The following is a 15,578-nucleotide window of genomic DNA, read 5'->3' on the forward strand; positions in this document are numbered from 1 at the left end:
ATGTATGGGATATCTGTCTATAACTTCCTTTAAACAAATATTTGAGGACACTCAATGGAAAATAAAACAGGCAGAGTTTCCTGGATTATCTTTGGAATCCATTTTGGGGAGAAAATTTGCATGTATGTATTTCCGTGTGTGGCAAAGGGTTCCTTTAGCCACAGGGTGAAAAATACAGAGCAGCATCTCTACTTTGGAAATCTAATATTCTGATTTTTTGGAAAGAGATGATAATTTTTGCATGAAACAAAACAGCAAATAAATCAATTTCTGCTGGCACAACTACAGACACAAACAGAAGGGGTCTGCTTGACTTACTGACAAATGAATTAGTGGAACAATCTGAAATGCAGATAATGTCTACCACACTTTGACTTCAGGGTAAGATGTTCCAGGCCCAAGAATGAAGTTGTACAAAACCAGTCAATTTAATTACCTGTCAGAAAGTAAGAAATTATTGCTCGCTGTCTGGCATTTCGTGCCCTAAAACTATAGGAGCTCCTATGTAGTAACTAGTTAAAAGCAAAGAGTGCATGTTTCAGGTGCTGAATTCTGTATAGAGTATTTCACAGTTCTGTGATAATCCTCTGAGAGTATAAAACTCAAAGTGTGGAAAATGAAGGGTTATATCTGGTAATCATTTAAACCTGAATTACATTAAAAAAATTAATGAAAGCATCTACAATAATATTAGGGACAAAACTGCTGAGTCAGCTATTGTCAAGCTTTTTGTGACTGCAGTTCCTCATTCTTCACATTTATAAACTGTTCCGTCTTTGTGCTCTGATACATGGAAGCAGCTTCCATGTTTATTGGCATTGGAGGCAAGCTATTGCCTATATGGAAGTGGAGATCGAAATGTATAAGATATTGCAAAAGAAAAAAAAAAAAAAAAAGCTTCCAGCAGAATACAAAACCTAAAAAGACGAAATGAGAAAGTTGCATGGAATGTTAAGGAATGAAATGAATGTACATTAGCTGTATGCACTCTGCCTGTTTTAATTCGAACTTGTACTTTGCTTCATTCTTCCTCTCACTGCTCATAGCGCCTACTGATTTTAGCATAAAGTCTTCTGAAACACAGGTAAATGTACCACAGTACTACTGTATGAACATTTTTTTCTGTATCTACTGTCCTGCTGCTTGGCTTTTGTTTTGTTTTTACTAACCCATTATGGAGAATTGCATTTGTAGATATGTCAGAAGGCCAAAGAATTTTCCTTTTTAATGCATTTTAAATAATTTTGCAAATTGCAGACCACATTATGATCTATTAGTATTCACAGGTTTTGGTTTGTGATTTTTTTCTTTTTTTTCTTTTTTAATTTTTTTCTTTTTTCTTTAAAAACTCTGAAACTCAGAGAGGTTACAGATGATTTCACTAATGTATTTATGAAACAAACAACCATTTTCCAAACCTAAGTGGTATAATTTGGGGGGTAAGAACAAGTGGGAATTTGCAACTATTCAATTATTTTGCCATATCTCGTATTTAATGATATTGAGAAAACATATATATATTATGTATATAAAAATATATTTACATAACTGTTGGGTTATTGCAGCTTGCTGCTATTTCCGGTCCAATCTCTCTTTTTTCTCCTGATATTTGCAGGCTTTTAGAATTAAATTCTGGGATCTTATATCTGAGGAAAATAATTCTAAGTAAGTGAAGAGATTTTTCAGTCTAGACCTTTAACAGCTTAGCCTCCTGAAGTTGGAGGTGTGTTGTAAGGCAGTATCGGCTTTGTTCTGAAGGAAATTGATTTCAATTTCAACACATAACGACAGCTTGAAAAAATGACATGTTATCAAGCACAGCCATCCAAGCTGTTGAGTGATTGCTTTCATTACTCAAATACAGAACTGTAATTGTAGTGGAGTAAAGAGTTCTTTTGACTTTTCATTTGAGCCAGAAGGTGCCTACTCTGACTTTTGAGGAGGGTAGTCGTTTTACCTTTTATTCTGATTTATTCTTCTTCAGTCTGGCTAACCTGTGAGAGAGCAGAGTTGTTAGAGTCTCAGGCACCTGCAAAGAAGCTCTAGCCGTCTTTGCACTGACTGCACTTCATCTTAAAAGCCCTTTTAGGAGCTATATCTCAGATGTATGGCTGAGTTGTAAGTGGCAGTAATACGCTTATATGTGCCAGGAACTCAAACTTAGTCAAACAGAAGATTATATAAAATATCATCCTATAGACTTGAAGATGTCAGTTACAAAATAATGGTCCAGAAAATAGTAAAGTGTGAAGAAACTGTCCAAGAAGAGATGATGTAGGGAAAATGTTACATTAAATATTGTTAATCACTTGTTCTGCAATAAGATTTCTGAATTTTCAGAAGAAAATTACTGCTATAAAGAATCTCATTAAACTAACCTGCAGTACAGTACCGCTTATCTAATGCGTCCAACAGCCCTCAAAAACGTCTTACAGATGAAAGTATGGAAACCTTAGTATCTTAAATTGCATATAAATTATTCTTGGTTTTTTATTCATGCTTTTTATTTACATATATGAACATAGAAACATAATTTGTAAATTTATATATGCCCAAAATCACTAGTTATGGAAGTTATTCAATGAAACGAGAAGGCATTGTTATTTTATACAACTAGCTGTATGTGTGGCAAATAATCAACACGCTTGTTGTAAAAGGTGGTTTGCAGTTTGCGCTACATAATTGGCCCTTAAATTGCATGGTATTTTCTCTCTTTCTTGATCTGATGATTACCCAAATATAGAATAAACTGAATTATCTATCCACATCTATTTGTCAGTTAAATTGCTACTTCTGAAAGTGACACATTTATAGCATGGGCTTGTGCCCAAGTACAGAAAAGAAAGTTCTGTGTAAGGTTTCTGAAATTGTTTGTGAAATCTGTGGGTTACATCTACACCTAGTCAATGCTTTTGTCTTCAGAAAACCTGCAGTTAGGATCAAGAATAATAAGGTACTTTGTGTTTTGGTGATAGGCAAAGATAAGGAAAAAAGATAAATCTTTTGGGGCAAAGGGCAAAAATAAATCAATATAGGATATGAGGAAGGATTTAAACTTTCGACTTCAGAAATGGAAAATAAGTTATTCAGCATACAGGTCAGCATTCTGTTATTTCATATATGAAGGTTGACTGTAACATAAGCAATATTTTTTTAGAATTTCGTTATAAGCATACGATATTTGTTCATTCTGGTTAGAGAAGAAAACATGCAGATTTTTCCTTTAGTATTGACTGCTGCTTTGGCCAGTTAAAGAAATACGATCTCCTTGCTGTTCTTCCTGAATAAATACAGCTGCACAGATGTCTTTGTTCTGCATGATGAAACAGGATTACCTGAAATGTGGTATCTCATTTGGATACCATTGGATGCATTTGTGAAATATCATTTGCCCCAACACCACAGTACTGTCAACAAGAGTCACTTCCCGGTTTCTTTGCCGTATGTCATAAATGTACCTATGAGGCTTTGGAGCCAGTTCAACAAGAAAGGTGCTAGATGCTTTTCATTGTTCTTCTATTAAATATTTAGATATTTTTCTTATAATCAGAGTTCTAAAACAAATAGTGAACATATCCAGTTTTAAAAAAAGTTGCTCCTGCAAGAAGTGAGTAGCCAGTAATGAACATCACCTTAACCTCCTGAACAGCCTGTTATGACAGAGACATTTATTAATCACAAATAAGTAGCTTTGGATTACGTGTCCAAATAAGTCATACAACAGGAACCTCTTTTGTATATTGATATATTATCTCTGGTTTCTTTAAAGAAATGTTGAAGCAGAGCAGAATCCTTGTTCCACAGGTAAAGCGAACAGGAAGAGTCTTGGAAAACGTACACAAGAATGTAGGGGAGGAATTTTCCTAATGACAGGAATAAGCTAAAATAATTATCTTTGGAGTTACTGCAGCCTGCAAACAGCAACAGAGGACATTGCTCACTGTTCTTGGAAGCTTTGTAGCCCATGGCTCAGCCGGTCACATCTGTTACCTTCCGTAGCCTCTCCTTTTTGCATCCTTGCACAGAGCTTGATGCAAAGCTTGACTTCAGAGGGAGCAGGATTAACTTGTAGGAAATGGTGGGCTGAAATGTTGACAAGTGTCTTGAAAATACGGCCTTTTTAGTATTCTTTTGCCTTTTTTTTTTTTTTTTTTTTACACTTTGAGAAGGCAGTTTTGGTCCCCAAATACCTAATTGTGGAATTTACTCAGCTGGATATGAAGTCCTCATTGAAATTTGTGAGAGCTTGGAGAACACTGTGCAACACCTGAAGAATCAGTTAAATTCTGAATAAGTATATGATGTATACTGTTTATAATGTAACACACTCTTTATTATAAAATTGGCTTCTGTGGTTTTCATCATATAGAGCCATTTTTTAGTTGCTTAACTGGAGGTTCAGGCAAAGCACCAGCATCTATATCGAGACCTTCATTTTCTTTTAAGATTACAAAATATAAGTATTTAAAGTATGTATGTTGTTATTGGTAACTCTTTTATGAATTGCCTATACAAATAATGAAATTGTATATAAGGCATAAAAGTAGCGCATTGCAAGTTGCACAGAAATTGAGCAGTGTGCAAAGAACACAGGCATCTCAATAATCTGATTACTGCAGTGTCCTCTAAATCTTATATGGCAAAGTTGATTTCTTTTAAAAATCAAGTTAAATTCTTTAAGTGGTAATGTTTTACAGTCTGGAAGTGTTGGACTGCTTAACTTGAATGGAGAAAAAACAAAATGGAAGTTACACAGTATTGTGATGGAAACGCTGACTCTGCGAGTGCAGGAACATCAGAGTATTTCATTTTAACTTTCTTGCTGGACATACTTAACACCACTAAGGATAAAATTACTTTTTAATTTACAACTTATCTCTCTGCACTTTTTGTAGTGGTCAGAGTTCCCTATTATAATTCTTCCCTAAGGCTATATCTTAAAGTTTCACTTCAGCTGCCATTTTAAATTAACTTTTAAGAGTGTGCAGAAAGGAAAACCTCTCTATTCCTCAGTGACTCTCAAAAAACACAAGTTCCAGCAGGATTATGCATTAGAGAGAACCTTGAACTGTTTTTCTTAAGGCCCTGGTGCTTACTCAGTCAGTGTACTGTTCAACTCTGTTTATATTTTGTTCACAGTCATTAAAATCCCAGACACATGTGCTCGTAGGTATTTCCATCCATGGCGGGTTGTGAGGGCATAAAGAAAAGAAGAGCGGACAAGAAAGACATATCGTGTAAATGGCTACTTGATGTCAGTGTACATGAACTGCTGCTCACCTGGCATCTGACTGCCCTTTTTTGTTTGCTGTTCTAGTTTTGCCGTCATACAATAATGTAGCCAGTGGTAAAGCAAACTAGGCTTTGAAGCGTGAAAAGCGAGTATCTTAACCATTGTTCCCCTGCTACCAAAATACCTCTGGTTTGCTTCCTTGGAGTATTGACTTTCCAGTCTAGTGATTGTGTTTCAGTGTCTGCATTAAATACTTAATTGCTATCGTTTAAACATACAGTAGATACAATGTAGGTGAAAACTACGCATAGTTGGAGAAAAGGCAAGGCAAAGAGTGGTACAATGGAAATGCAGGCAGGAAGAGAAATGGAGGAAAGAGAACAAAGAAAAAAGTAGGAAAGAACACAGAAATTCAGTGTAATTCAAAATTTGGCGAGACGCTTAATGACTAATAAAATGAATTCCAGTTACATAAAAGGTATATTCCTTGTATTTGATTTTTTTTTTTTGCCAGCCTTTATCTGACATCATTACAGTTTTCTTTCAAGGGCAGAGTTCTCTACAAATTTGGATGAACGCTAGCATGGCCTGCACAAATGCACCTAGGATGGAAGCTTGAGTTCTTGTTTTGTGGGCTGATATGTACACACATACGCAAAACCTTTTCTTGGTGTCTCTGCCTGTTTTGTTTCTATTGCGCACTTTATACAATATTGAGAACCTACAACAAAGGGGTAGGGAAATGAGTAGATCAATTTTGTACTTTCAGTATCTAAGACCTGTGAAATAGATGTATTTTTAAACCAGTATTCTCTCTACAGGGAATTCTCTTTTTCGCAAAGCATCTGCCGTGCGTTTGTTCCTCTGTGTTACTCTCTGTGTCTTTTGGTTTTGGTTTGGGTTTTTTTGGCTCTCCAGAAGTATTCTTGCCTTCTCACAGCTAGATAGTAATCCTCTTATCCCCAAGAGGATCAGTAGGCTGGAATAGATTGGACATGAGTTAATGCTGCCCTAGTTAGCATAAAGCTGGAATTTTCTTGTAAGACTTGCTTTGTGGCTGTTTTTCTGTGTCTAGCCATGAGTCCTTCTGGTTTCTTTGGCTCAGTCTCCCTTTGATAGTGATTTGTTGCTTGCTTTGGTGATCCCTCTGCAGAAAGAGAATGCTTCCAAGTTTTGTCTTTGAATCTTTTTCAGTCCTTAGGAGCAGAAAATCCTCTTACATTGACTGTTCCAAGTGTAATGGCAGTAAGGCTCATGGGGCCTGTAGGTAGCAGTTTGGTCTCTATAATAGCCCATATTATATAATAGGCGGAAAACTAAAATTCAGTCTGTGTTTGGGCAAAAACTACTTCATTTATTTTTATTAGCTGACCCTTTTTTAATTCACAAACTCTTTTGAACTGAACTGGCAACTAGCAAGGTATTGCAGGATAAGTATTTCAATTTAATATTTTCTCATTCACTTAATTTTGATGTAATCTTCAAAAGAAATTCGCGTTAATTAATCCTCTCCTTTTATCAACATGTAGATGGAAAAGAAAAAAAAAATACAATTAGAGAAGGAAAGAGAATATAACTAAGTCTATTCCAGTCTATTCATTTCAAATAACGCTGCTCTTGCCCATTGTGAAGGTGAATTCTTCTTTCCACAATAAACACTGCGGTCCCACACCAGGCCTGTTTCCCATTCATCAAGCATCACCTTAATGATGGCTGAGGTAATTTTGTATTGAATTGCTTACTTTTGTGTTTTTCTCTGTGGCAGACAGTGTCTGATGTAGCAGGTCAGGACTCGTCTTCAGTGGTGTGTCACTGAAGTGATGCAATGAGTCTCAGTCCCAACCAGTGTTGAGGAATAGCTCCCACTACTTCAGGCTGACTCTGTCTATGCATGAATCAAGGGACAGTGTTGAACTTGTCCTCCTAAGAAAACAGTTTGCTTATTAAACATCATCTGACAAAAAAAATATAAATGGATTTTTTTATTTTAGATTCATAGGCTTATCACAGTTTCTTTAGTATTTTGTGAGCATGGAATTTGGACAGTGGAAAGCCATACAATTTGCATGAAACTAAAAGAGGATCTATCTGAGAAAATAATTAGGCTTGGAGGAGAGGTTTTCCTTTGCAGGATGTTTCTGGAAAGGAAAGAAAAATAGAACTAATGGTTAAGTAGAGCCTCATATTACAGGCTCTTGTCTGTGATTGTCTAGAAATTGAATTAACCTCTCTCTTGTGCATATCGCTTAAAATGTAACTTAGGAAAGGCTGCACAGAGGTTAGGACTCTGAAGGTCTAATAAGTAGAAATAGTAGCAGAGGTCCTCACACCGGGAGAAAGGAGTACTTGTGACAAGAGAGGAAAGGAGGGGAAGAGGGGGAAGAGAAATGTTAATTTTGGCAGTCGAGCTGACAGAACAGATTTGTCTCCAAGCCCAACAGTTGTAAAAGTAGGCCAAAGGGGTCTACTGAGTAAACAAATGGAAGTTTGTTAGTTCCTTCCAAAAATTATACTTTCTGTGTGCACTGTCTGGGCAGAACAGAAGATAGAAAAGGAACTCGTTAGTCTTTTAATGACAGAAGACAATTACATATGGTTTTAATACCACTATCAACATTTTTTCACCTTCAGGAATAAAACATCTATTGTTCATAAACACAGAGGGCTTGCCCACAGTTCTGGGTGTTATTAAGGGGAATTGTCTTATGTGTAAATCTGTTAGGTTTCTTAACTCTGCATTCTGAAACAAGCATGAAATTTCAAGTTTTACAATCTGATATTTTCAGAGGAAAGTTTTGTAACATATCTTTTATTTCTGTTAATTACATGTACTTTACTAATTAAAAAAAAAAGCACAATAAAAGTGAGGCAGTTCATTTCTAAAGACTCCTCACTGATTGTTATTGTGTGGTATCTGCCATCCTGTAGTGTTGCATGCTTTTCCTAAATAGGTAGGGGGGGGTTCTGTAACTCTTTGGGGTTACTTTTTGGTTTTTGAGGGCAGGGGAAAGTCATCTGATAGGGAGGAAAAAAAAGTTTAATTCTGAAGTATTACTGGAATGTAACTGCAAAAATTTGCTCATAAACATGTACAAACTAAAGGAAAGATATCATTTTTTTTTGGTGACAGATTTTAAGTCCTTAAAAATATTTTTTAAAAATACCGTTATCTTTTAATTTGAATTGACTCGCCATGAATTTCTGTGGTTATATTTATTTATTTAAAAAAAAAAAAAATCCTTACTACAGTAGGAAACTAAAAGTATATGGGGGGAAGAGAATGAAAGATTACTTTTGAAGCTTGCTCTCCAGAATTACTCATTTAGTCTTTATCCTCACCACAGCAAGATTTGAAGTTTGGGCTGGCAGAGGAAGAAGAGGGAAAGGAAGGCAGAGAGAGAACATGGAAAAGCACCGATTAGGATTATGGGGTGAGAGGAAGGGAAGGAAGAGTGGTAAAGATCAGAGTGAGTTTGTAGGACTGGAGTTGGGAATAACAAGCTCAGAAAGACTTGGCAAAATTTGTTTTCAGGACATCATAGTGAAAATTTGAGAACGGAAGGAAGGCTGCTCCCTAATGATCTTCCTTTAGTGACTGACCAGTCTACCACTCCTTGAAAAAATGCATAGCAGCCCCTGTAAAAAAGGAATTATCCACTTCTCATACTTACTGGGCTGCTAGAGATATGGGTAAATCAGGGAGTAGCCTATGAGAATAGGACTAGCTGATATGAGGGAATCAAACAGAGAAAAGATGGGAGCTGGTACCTTCATGGCAGCAATGCGGATGGAGAACACGGACTAGCTCTTCAGACAGCCTGCGCTGGAAAACACTTGATTGACCCAATGTAAACAAAATAAGCTGTGCTTTTACCTAGTAGCAAGTACCTAACCCCAGCACTTTTGTGGGGGCATACCTTTTTGGTAGTGGAACATGTATTATATACATACACAAAAAGGCAGGGCTACAAAACCAGTTTATGTTCCTGATCTGAGGCAAGAGTAAACCTATTTAAAATTTAGCAATATGGAACCTGTGCCATAGGATTATATTAGGTTGACTGGGCATGATAGACAAAAATCAAACATCCCGTGTGGCAAATAGGTGAATATTAGGAAGAAGGGATTAGCAAGTTAAACTGAAATGGATTAGACTGTGGTCACAGCAAGCCAGTACATAAGATATGCAGAAAGCGTTAATTCCACCAAAACAGGACAGGGAATAGTATTAAATTGTAAAAGTGTACAATTTTCTTAGCATTCAGAAATGTCTCACTACCTTTTCAAGAAAGTTTATTCCAGCAAGTTACTTCTTTGCGAATGCCATTAAACACTTCAAAGCACCATGTGCTTATTTCAGTAGCAATTTAGATTTTTGCAGCAGAGTGTAATGTCTTCTTGTGTGCGACGAGCCTGAACCAATCTTTTATGTTCTTTTTTTCTTTGTCTTTCTAAATGTGTGTGGGCTGCAGATGGTTCTGTGAAGGAAAAGAACTCCAGAATTCCCCTGACATTCAGATCCGTTCTGGAAGTGGAGGACTTCATTCACTAATTATAGCAGAAGCCTTTGAAGACGATACTGGACGCTATACTTGTCTGGCTTCAAATTCCATTGGTTCAGACAGTACATCAGCTGAAATATTCATTGAAGGTAAGAGGTGAAATAATAAGATACTTGATGCCTACAGGAAAAGATAACTAAGCTGAAGTTTACTTTGGGTTCTGTATGTTAAGATTACATTTGCTTTGGTGGTATTTTTATGGTGTTCCTCTGCTTCCCCTTAATGCAACACACTTTGAACATCACATCATGTTAATTCAGGTATTTCAAGGAATGTCCCAAGAATCAGTGGGTAGATATTGCTATTTTTTTAGGGTACAAGTAAGATAAAGAATGCAAAAGGAGGAACAAGCAGAGCTTTTGGCATATGGTTAACTTTTCAGTAGTACCCTCTGTAAATCAAAGATCTGACTGTTGATACCAGTAATGATTTTCATGATAGCAGTAATTCCTGCCTCAGTTCTGAACTTCCTCCCAGTGCAAATGAATGTGGCTGCCCCGAATGAGTCTTCTTCAGTCATGTGTAAATGTATTATAATTCTTCATATTTGGTACACTGACTTTAAGTCAGGTTAAAAGTCAGTCATTCTGGTTTTGTCTGGAATCAGTTGCTAGTAATTGTCAAAATATTTCTTGACTTAAAAATTAGTCATAATTCAAGTATTATATTCTCTGAGGAAACTTAATGACTTGACCGTGAGTAAAATTATTAAATTATTTTTTTAGTGGAGGACTGTATTTTAGGCATGATTATATTAATTGAATACTGATTTTTATTTTAATACATTCATCTTTCAAACATCTTGGTAATATGTATTCTTTTACCAGTTTTGTAACTCATTAAAATTAATTTAAATGGTTAATTGAAAGCATGAAACAAATTCATATAACAAATACTCATAACAAATCTGAATAATACCATACCAAAATGATTAAATAGCTTTTGATTAACAAAGCAATAAACTTTTCACTATAAATTAGCTAAATTATGACAGATGTGTATTTATAGGGTTTCCTTCATTATGTTTTTTATTCTCAGAACTTTGTTATTCCACACTGGGATATAATAGCAAAATCCCCAAGACTTTTCTGAATCTTACGGATTCCAGTAAGACTTTTCTGTACAGAAGTAAGCATGATTTCAGAAATACTCAGGGATAGTGCAAATATATAATACTGTGTGAAGTTATAACAACAGCAGCAACACTAAAAAAGAAACAGCTAGGCAGAGAGATACAGTGAATAAAACAATTTCTTTTTTGAGATCTGGGAAAGTCTTACTATGTGGAAGTGCTCTCTTGAAGTTTTACAACATGTAACTTTGAAAGAGAGAGAATTGTAGAAGTTGTTAGGCTCCTCCCTTATGATCTTTAAGGAAACCAGATTGTCACACAAGCATTGACTTCTACATTAATAATCTTGATGACACTGATGCCTCATACTTTCTTCTGTGCAGCAGGCCCAGCCACACAAGACCCGGTTATCCTTTGCTCATGAGAAATACTTCTATGTAGACCCACTTTGCTGACTTGACATTGCTTCTCTCTTCTTACCTTTTCTGTGCTACTTGTTGCTTTAATTTTTGTAGTCTAAACTTTGTAAATAGATAGGGTACTCAGGTGCCTCAGTCCAAGCTTTGTTTCATTGGAATCAGTCTGTGCTATACTATGCATATTGATTATGAATTGCTTATGATTTGTATTACAAATACAGCTATCCATATGTGCGCACAAATCCTTTGAGGAATAATATGTACTGCATAAATGTCTAGAATAAATGTTGTGTGAAGTACCAGTTGTTAGGAAAAAATAAGACAAAGGGAGTAAATGCTTTCGTATTTTTCTTTAAGTGAGTTCAGGGTATTGCCAAGCACATACATTATATCAAGGTTTCCACTGGGAAGAAATACCAGTACATAAATGTTATGTATAGGGTAATATAAATAGTCTGAACTATGGAGATCGTGAGCAGCAAGTTTAGTCTGAAAATGTCTTGCTATACCGAGTTGCTCCTACTTAAGGTTGAAGATTTGTTATCTGTGTATAAGCCATCTGTTTGCTTAAGCTTTAAGCTTTAACATTCAAATAAATAAAATTATACATTTCCAGTACAGTAGTAGTAGTCAGCAATTTTTTTTCTATTTTGGCTATATTTGCTTCAATATGAAGGAAGACAGCTAAGAGCCTAAGGAAAACAGTTTGCAATTAAATTGGCATCGTTATGATTTCTGGAACTGTCTAAAGTACATAGTTACAATCTTTATCAGATAAGAAAAACTGCAGTAGTTTATTACAGAGAATTCTCAACTCTTGAAGTGAAACGCAAAAGTAGCATAGTTTTTTCTTTGGAATTTAAACATTAAATAAAGCAGTAAACGGATATGAGGTTATTGAAAATACTTTCTTTTCCAGGTGCCAGTTCCACAGATTCAGAGAGTGAAAGTTTAATTTTCAAATCAAAATCTGGAGCTATGCCACAGTAAGTGTGCAAAGTAGAACCAATGATGTGCAAATGTTCTTAATAAGGGGCACTGGAAAATCTTTGGTAGTTTTAGATCTGGATAAGTATCTGGGGTATATTTGTGTATGTCTTGTCTTTTCTCCTTCTCTCATGTGATATAAATGTGTAGTATTATAACTGTAGATTGTATTAATGTGCTTTTTCTGTCAGAGAAACCTAGCCCTACCCTGACAGCTCTTTTTTTGATATCAACTTTCCATATTCAGGAGTAACTTTAAGTTAACCAAGTCTTCATTTGTAATCACCCAGCCCTGTGCCTCCAAAAAAACATGCAGAGGCCTACAATTAAAGACACAAAATACATTTTAGTTTGTATCTTAAATCAGTACTTTTTATTGGGTGTGAAAGCGTAAATTAGCCAAAGATTGTGTTCTGCTCAAGCTTCCTCCAATGTTGATCGTTTCAGCTGATAATGACATATTTAAAGATGTAGAAAATACAAGGTGGCTTATGGGTTACAAACTAACATATTCTGATTTCAGATCTTATAAAGTGCTTGCTGTTTTGTTTTTGTTTTTTTTTTTTTTAAGGGCCCAAAAGAAAACCACCTCCGTTTCCTTGACAATAGGGTCTTCTACACCAAAGTCTGGAGTCACCACAGCTGTAATTCAGCCTATCTCTGTGCCCAGTCAGCAGGTATTTTTAGACACCAATTTTTAAATTACATTTTAAAATCTGATTTCAAAATCTGTAACTTCTGAAAAACTCTGTCATTTTGAGGAATTATATTATTATCGTAGAATCATAGAATGCTTTGGGATGGAAGGGACCTTTAAAGGTCGTCTAGTCCAAACCCCCTGCAGTGAGCAGGGACATCTTCAACTAGATCAGGTTGCTCAGAGCCCCATCCAGCCTGTCCCTGAATGTTTCCAGGCATGGGGCATCTACCACCTCTCTGGGCAACCCATTCCTGTGTTTCACCACCCTCACTGTGAAAAATTTCTTCCTTATATCTAGTCTGAATCTACCCTCGTTTAGTTTAAAACCATTACCCCTTGTCCTATCACTACAGGCCCTGCTAAACAGTCTGTCCCCACCTTTGTTATAAGCCCCCTTTAAGTACTGAAAGGCTGCAATAAGGTCTCCCTGCAGCCTTCTCTTGTCCAGGCTGAACAACCCCAGCTCTGTTCCATCCCTCTGATCATTTTTGTGGCCCTCCTCTGGACCCTTTCCAACAGGTCCATGTCCTTCCTGTGCTGAGGACCCCAGAGCTGGAGGCAGTGCTCCAGGTGGGGTCTCACCAGAGCAGAGTAGAGGGGCAGAATCACCTCCCTCGACCTGCTGGCCACGCTGCTTTTGATGCGGCCCAGGATAGGGTTGGCTTTCTGGGCTGTGAGAGCACATTGCTGGGTCATGTCCAGCTTTTCACCTATCAGTACCCCCAAGTCCTTCTTGGCAGGGCTGCTCTCAATCCTTTCATCCCCCAGCCTGTATTGATACTGGGGGTTGCCCTGGCCCAGGTGCAGGACCTTGCATTTGGCCTCGTTGAACCTCAGGAGGTTCACGTGGGCCCACTTCTCGAGCTTGCCCAGATCCCTCTGGATGGCATCCCGTCCCTCAGGCGTGTCAACTGGACCACTCAGCTTGGTGTCATCTGCAAACTTGCTGAGGGTGCACTTGATCCCGCTCTCTATGTCATTGATGAAGATATTGAACAGCACAGTTATTGAACTACAAACTTATGTTATTTTATTAAGAATGACAATTTAAAAAAATTAAGTATGTATCTAGTGAATGGGGCATAAAAGTAAATATACATATGGATTCTTACATAGTGTGTATCAACACAGCATGTGAGCAGCTGACAGATCTGGTGATGATGAAAATTACAGAGTATATCACTTAATAGTGAGTTGTTCCAATTCCAAAAGAATGTCATACAAATGAATTCCTACAATATTTTTCAGCAAAATTTTTAAATTTTGTTATTAAATTAAATATTGCTGTCATTTCTCTGGGTCTTTTAGGAAAAATTAAATTTTATTATCTAGATGTTAAATGTAGAAAATCAATGGTCATTAGTTTATACTAAGTTTTAATGCTACAGTGGATGACTTAGAGTTTGCATGTAAATCATAAAATACAAATAAAATAAAAATCTCTGTTAGACTGTACATGGTAAATTCTTTTCCCTTCCTTTGGCTAACCTTGATTAGCTTTTAGGTACCTGGATTTATTTATTGCTACATCAGTCAAGGGATGTAATAAGAGGAGAGGCAAAAATGCTTCAGTGCAAAGGACTTACTTGAATGATATTAACAGGAGTCAAACTCTCAAAATACTTCAAGGCAAAGACAGTTGGATACAAAATTCTCATGGGAAGTATAGAAGCCTTTAAAGCTTGCATTTTGATTTCAGAAATATAACAGATGTGAAATAGTGATGTCACTCAAGAAGCGTGCTAGAATGAGAACACCATAATAAGACTGTGCATTTGAGAGTCTGAATTATTGCATAGATATATGCAGGCCATATTATTGAAACCATTATTCTTTCCATTTTATAACATTGTTGCATTACTTTGCAGGTTCAAAGCCCTACTTCATACCTGCACCGTCTGGATGGACCCAAGCCTAGCTATTCTGCACCCATTTTTACAAAGGTATGTTTTATCCATCATGATTTTTATATCATACTCCTATAGTCCAGAAGGAAATATCAAAATGATATATACTAATGCAGGAATGTTTGATCATATTAGAACTTTTACAGTTTTCATTACCCTTTTCAGTATTAATGACTTCCTAAGAAAATACTTTTCCACTGCAACAATGAAGTTCTTATGCTACCCTGTTGAAACCACTAGTGGAAATACGTGAATATTCTGTATATGTTTGTCTTATGCCCATGACTGTCCTTCATTGAGAAATCTTTGTAAAATAAAACAAGGTAGGCACCAATTACACATCACGGTCATGATAAACTCTCATTGACAATAATGTATTTACTGGCAAGAACAAATAACACAGGCTTTTTTACTTTGTTTTAGAAAAAAATCCATGCAGGTATGTTAGTTAAAAAAACAGTTCAGATAGATATTCTTCATTAGGATGTCTTGTAAAATGTAAGGCATAGAATCTTAGAATCATTGAGGTTGGAAAAGACCTTTAAGATCATCGAGTCCATCTGTAAACCTATCACTGCCAAGTCCACCACTAAACCATGTCCCTAAGCACCACATCTACCTGTCTTTGAAATACCTCCAGGGATGGGGACTCAACCACTTCCCTGGGCAGCCTGTGCCAGTGCCTGACTGCCCCTTCA

At 36.5% G+C, this 15,578-nt stretch overlaps 1 protein-coding gene across 1 annotated transcript in view; it reads left to right on the plus strand.

Moving 5' to 3' along the window:
* The window catches only part of PALLD (palladin, cytoskeletal associated protein), a gene marked incomplete at its 5' end in the record, with an annotated part of 206,384 nt that overhangs the window by 63,030 nt on the left and 127,776 nt on the right, over positions 1-15,578 (plus strand). Inside the window, 4 exons of the mRNA XM_082316413.1 lie at positions 9,706-9,884; positions 12,206-12,272; positions 12,845-12,950; positions 14,842-14,916. Of these exons, the coding sequence (XP_082172539.1) occupies positions 9,706-9,884; positions 12,206-12,272; positions 12,845-12,950; positions 14,842-14,916 (427 nt within the window). The remainder of the gene's footprint in view (positions 1-9,705; positions 9,885-12,205; positions 12,273-12,844; positions 12,951-14,841; positions 14,917-15,578) is intronic.

This window comes from Platalea leucorodia (assembly GCF_965183815.1).
Source record: "Platalea leucorodia genome assembly, chromosome: 6".
Lineage (NCBI taxonomy): Eukaryota > Metazoa > Chordata > Aves > Pelecaniformes > Threskiornithidae > Platalea > Platalea leucorodia.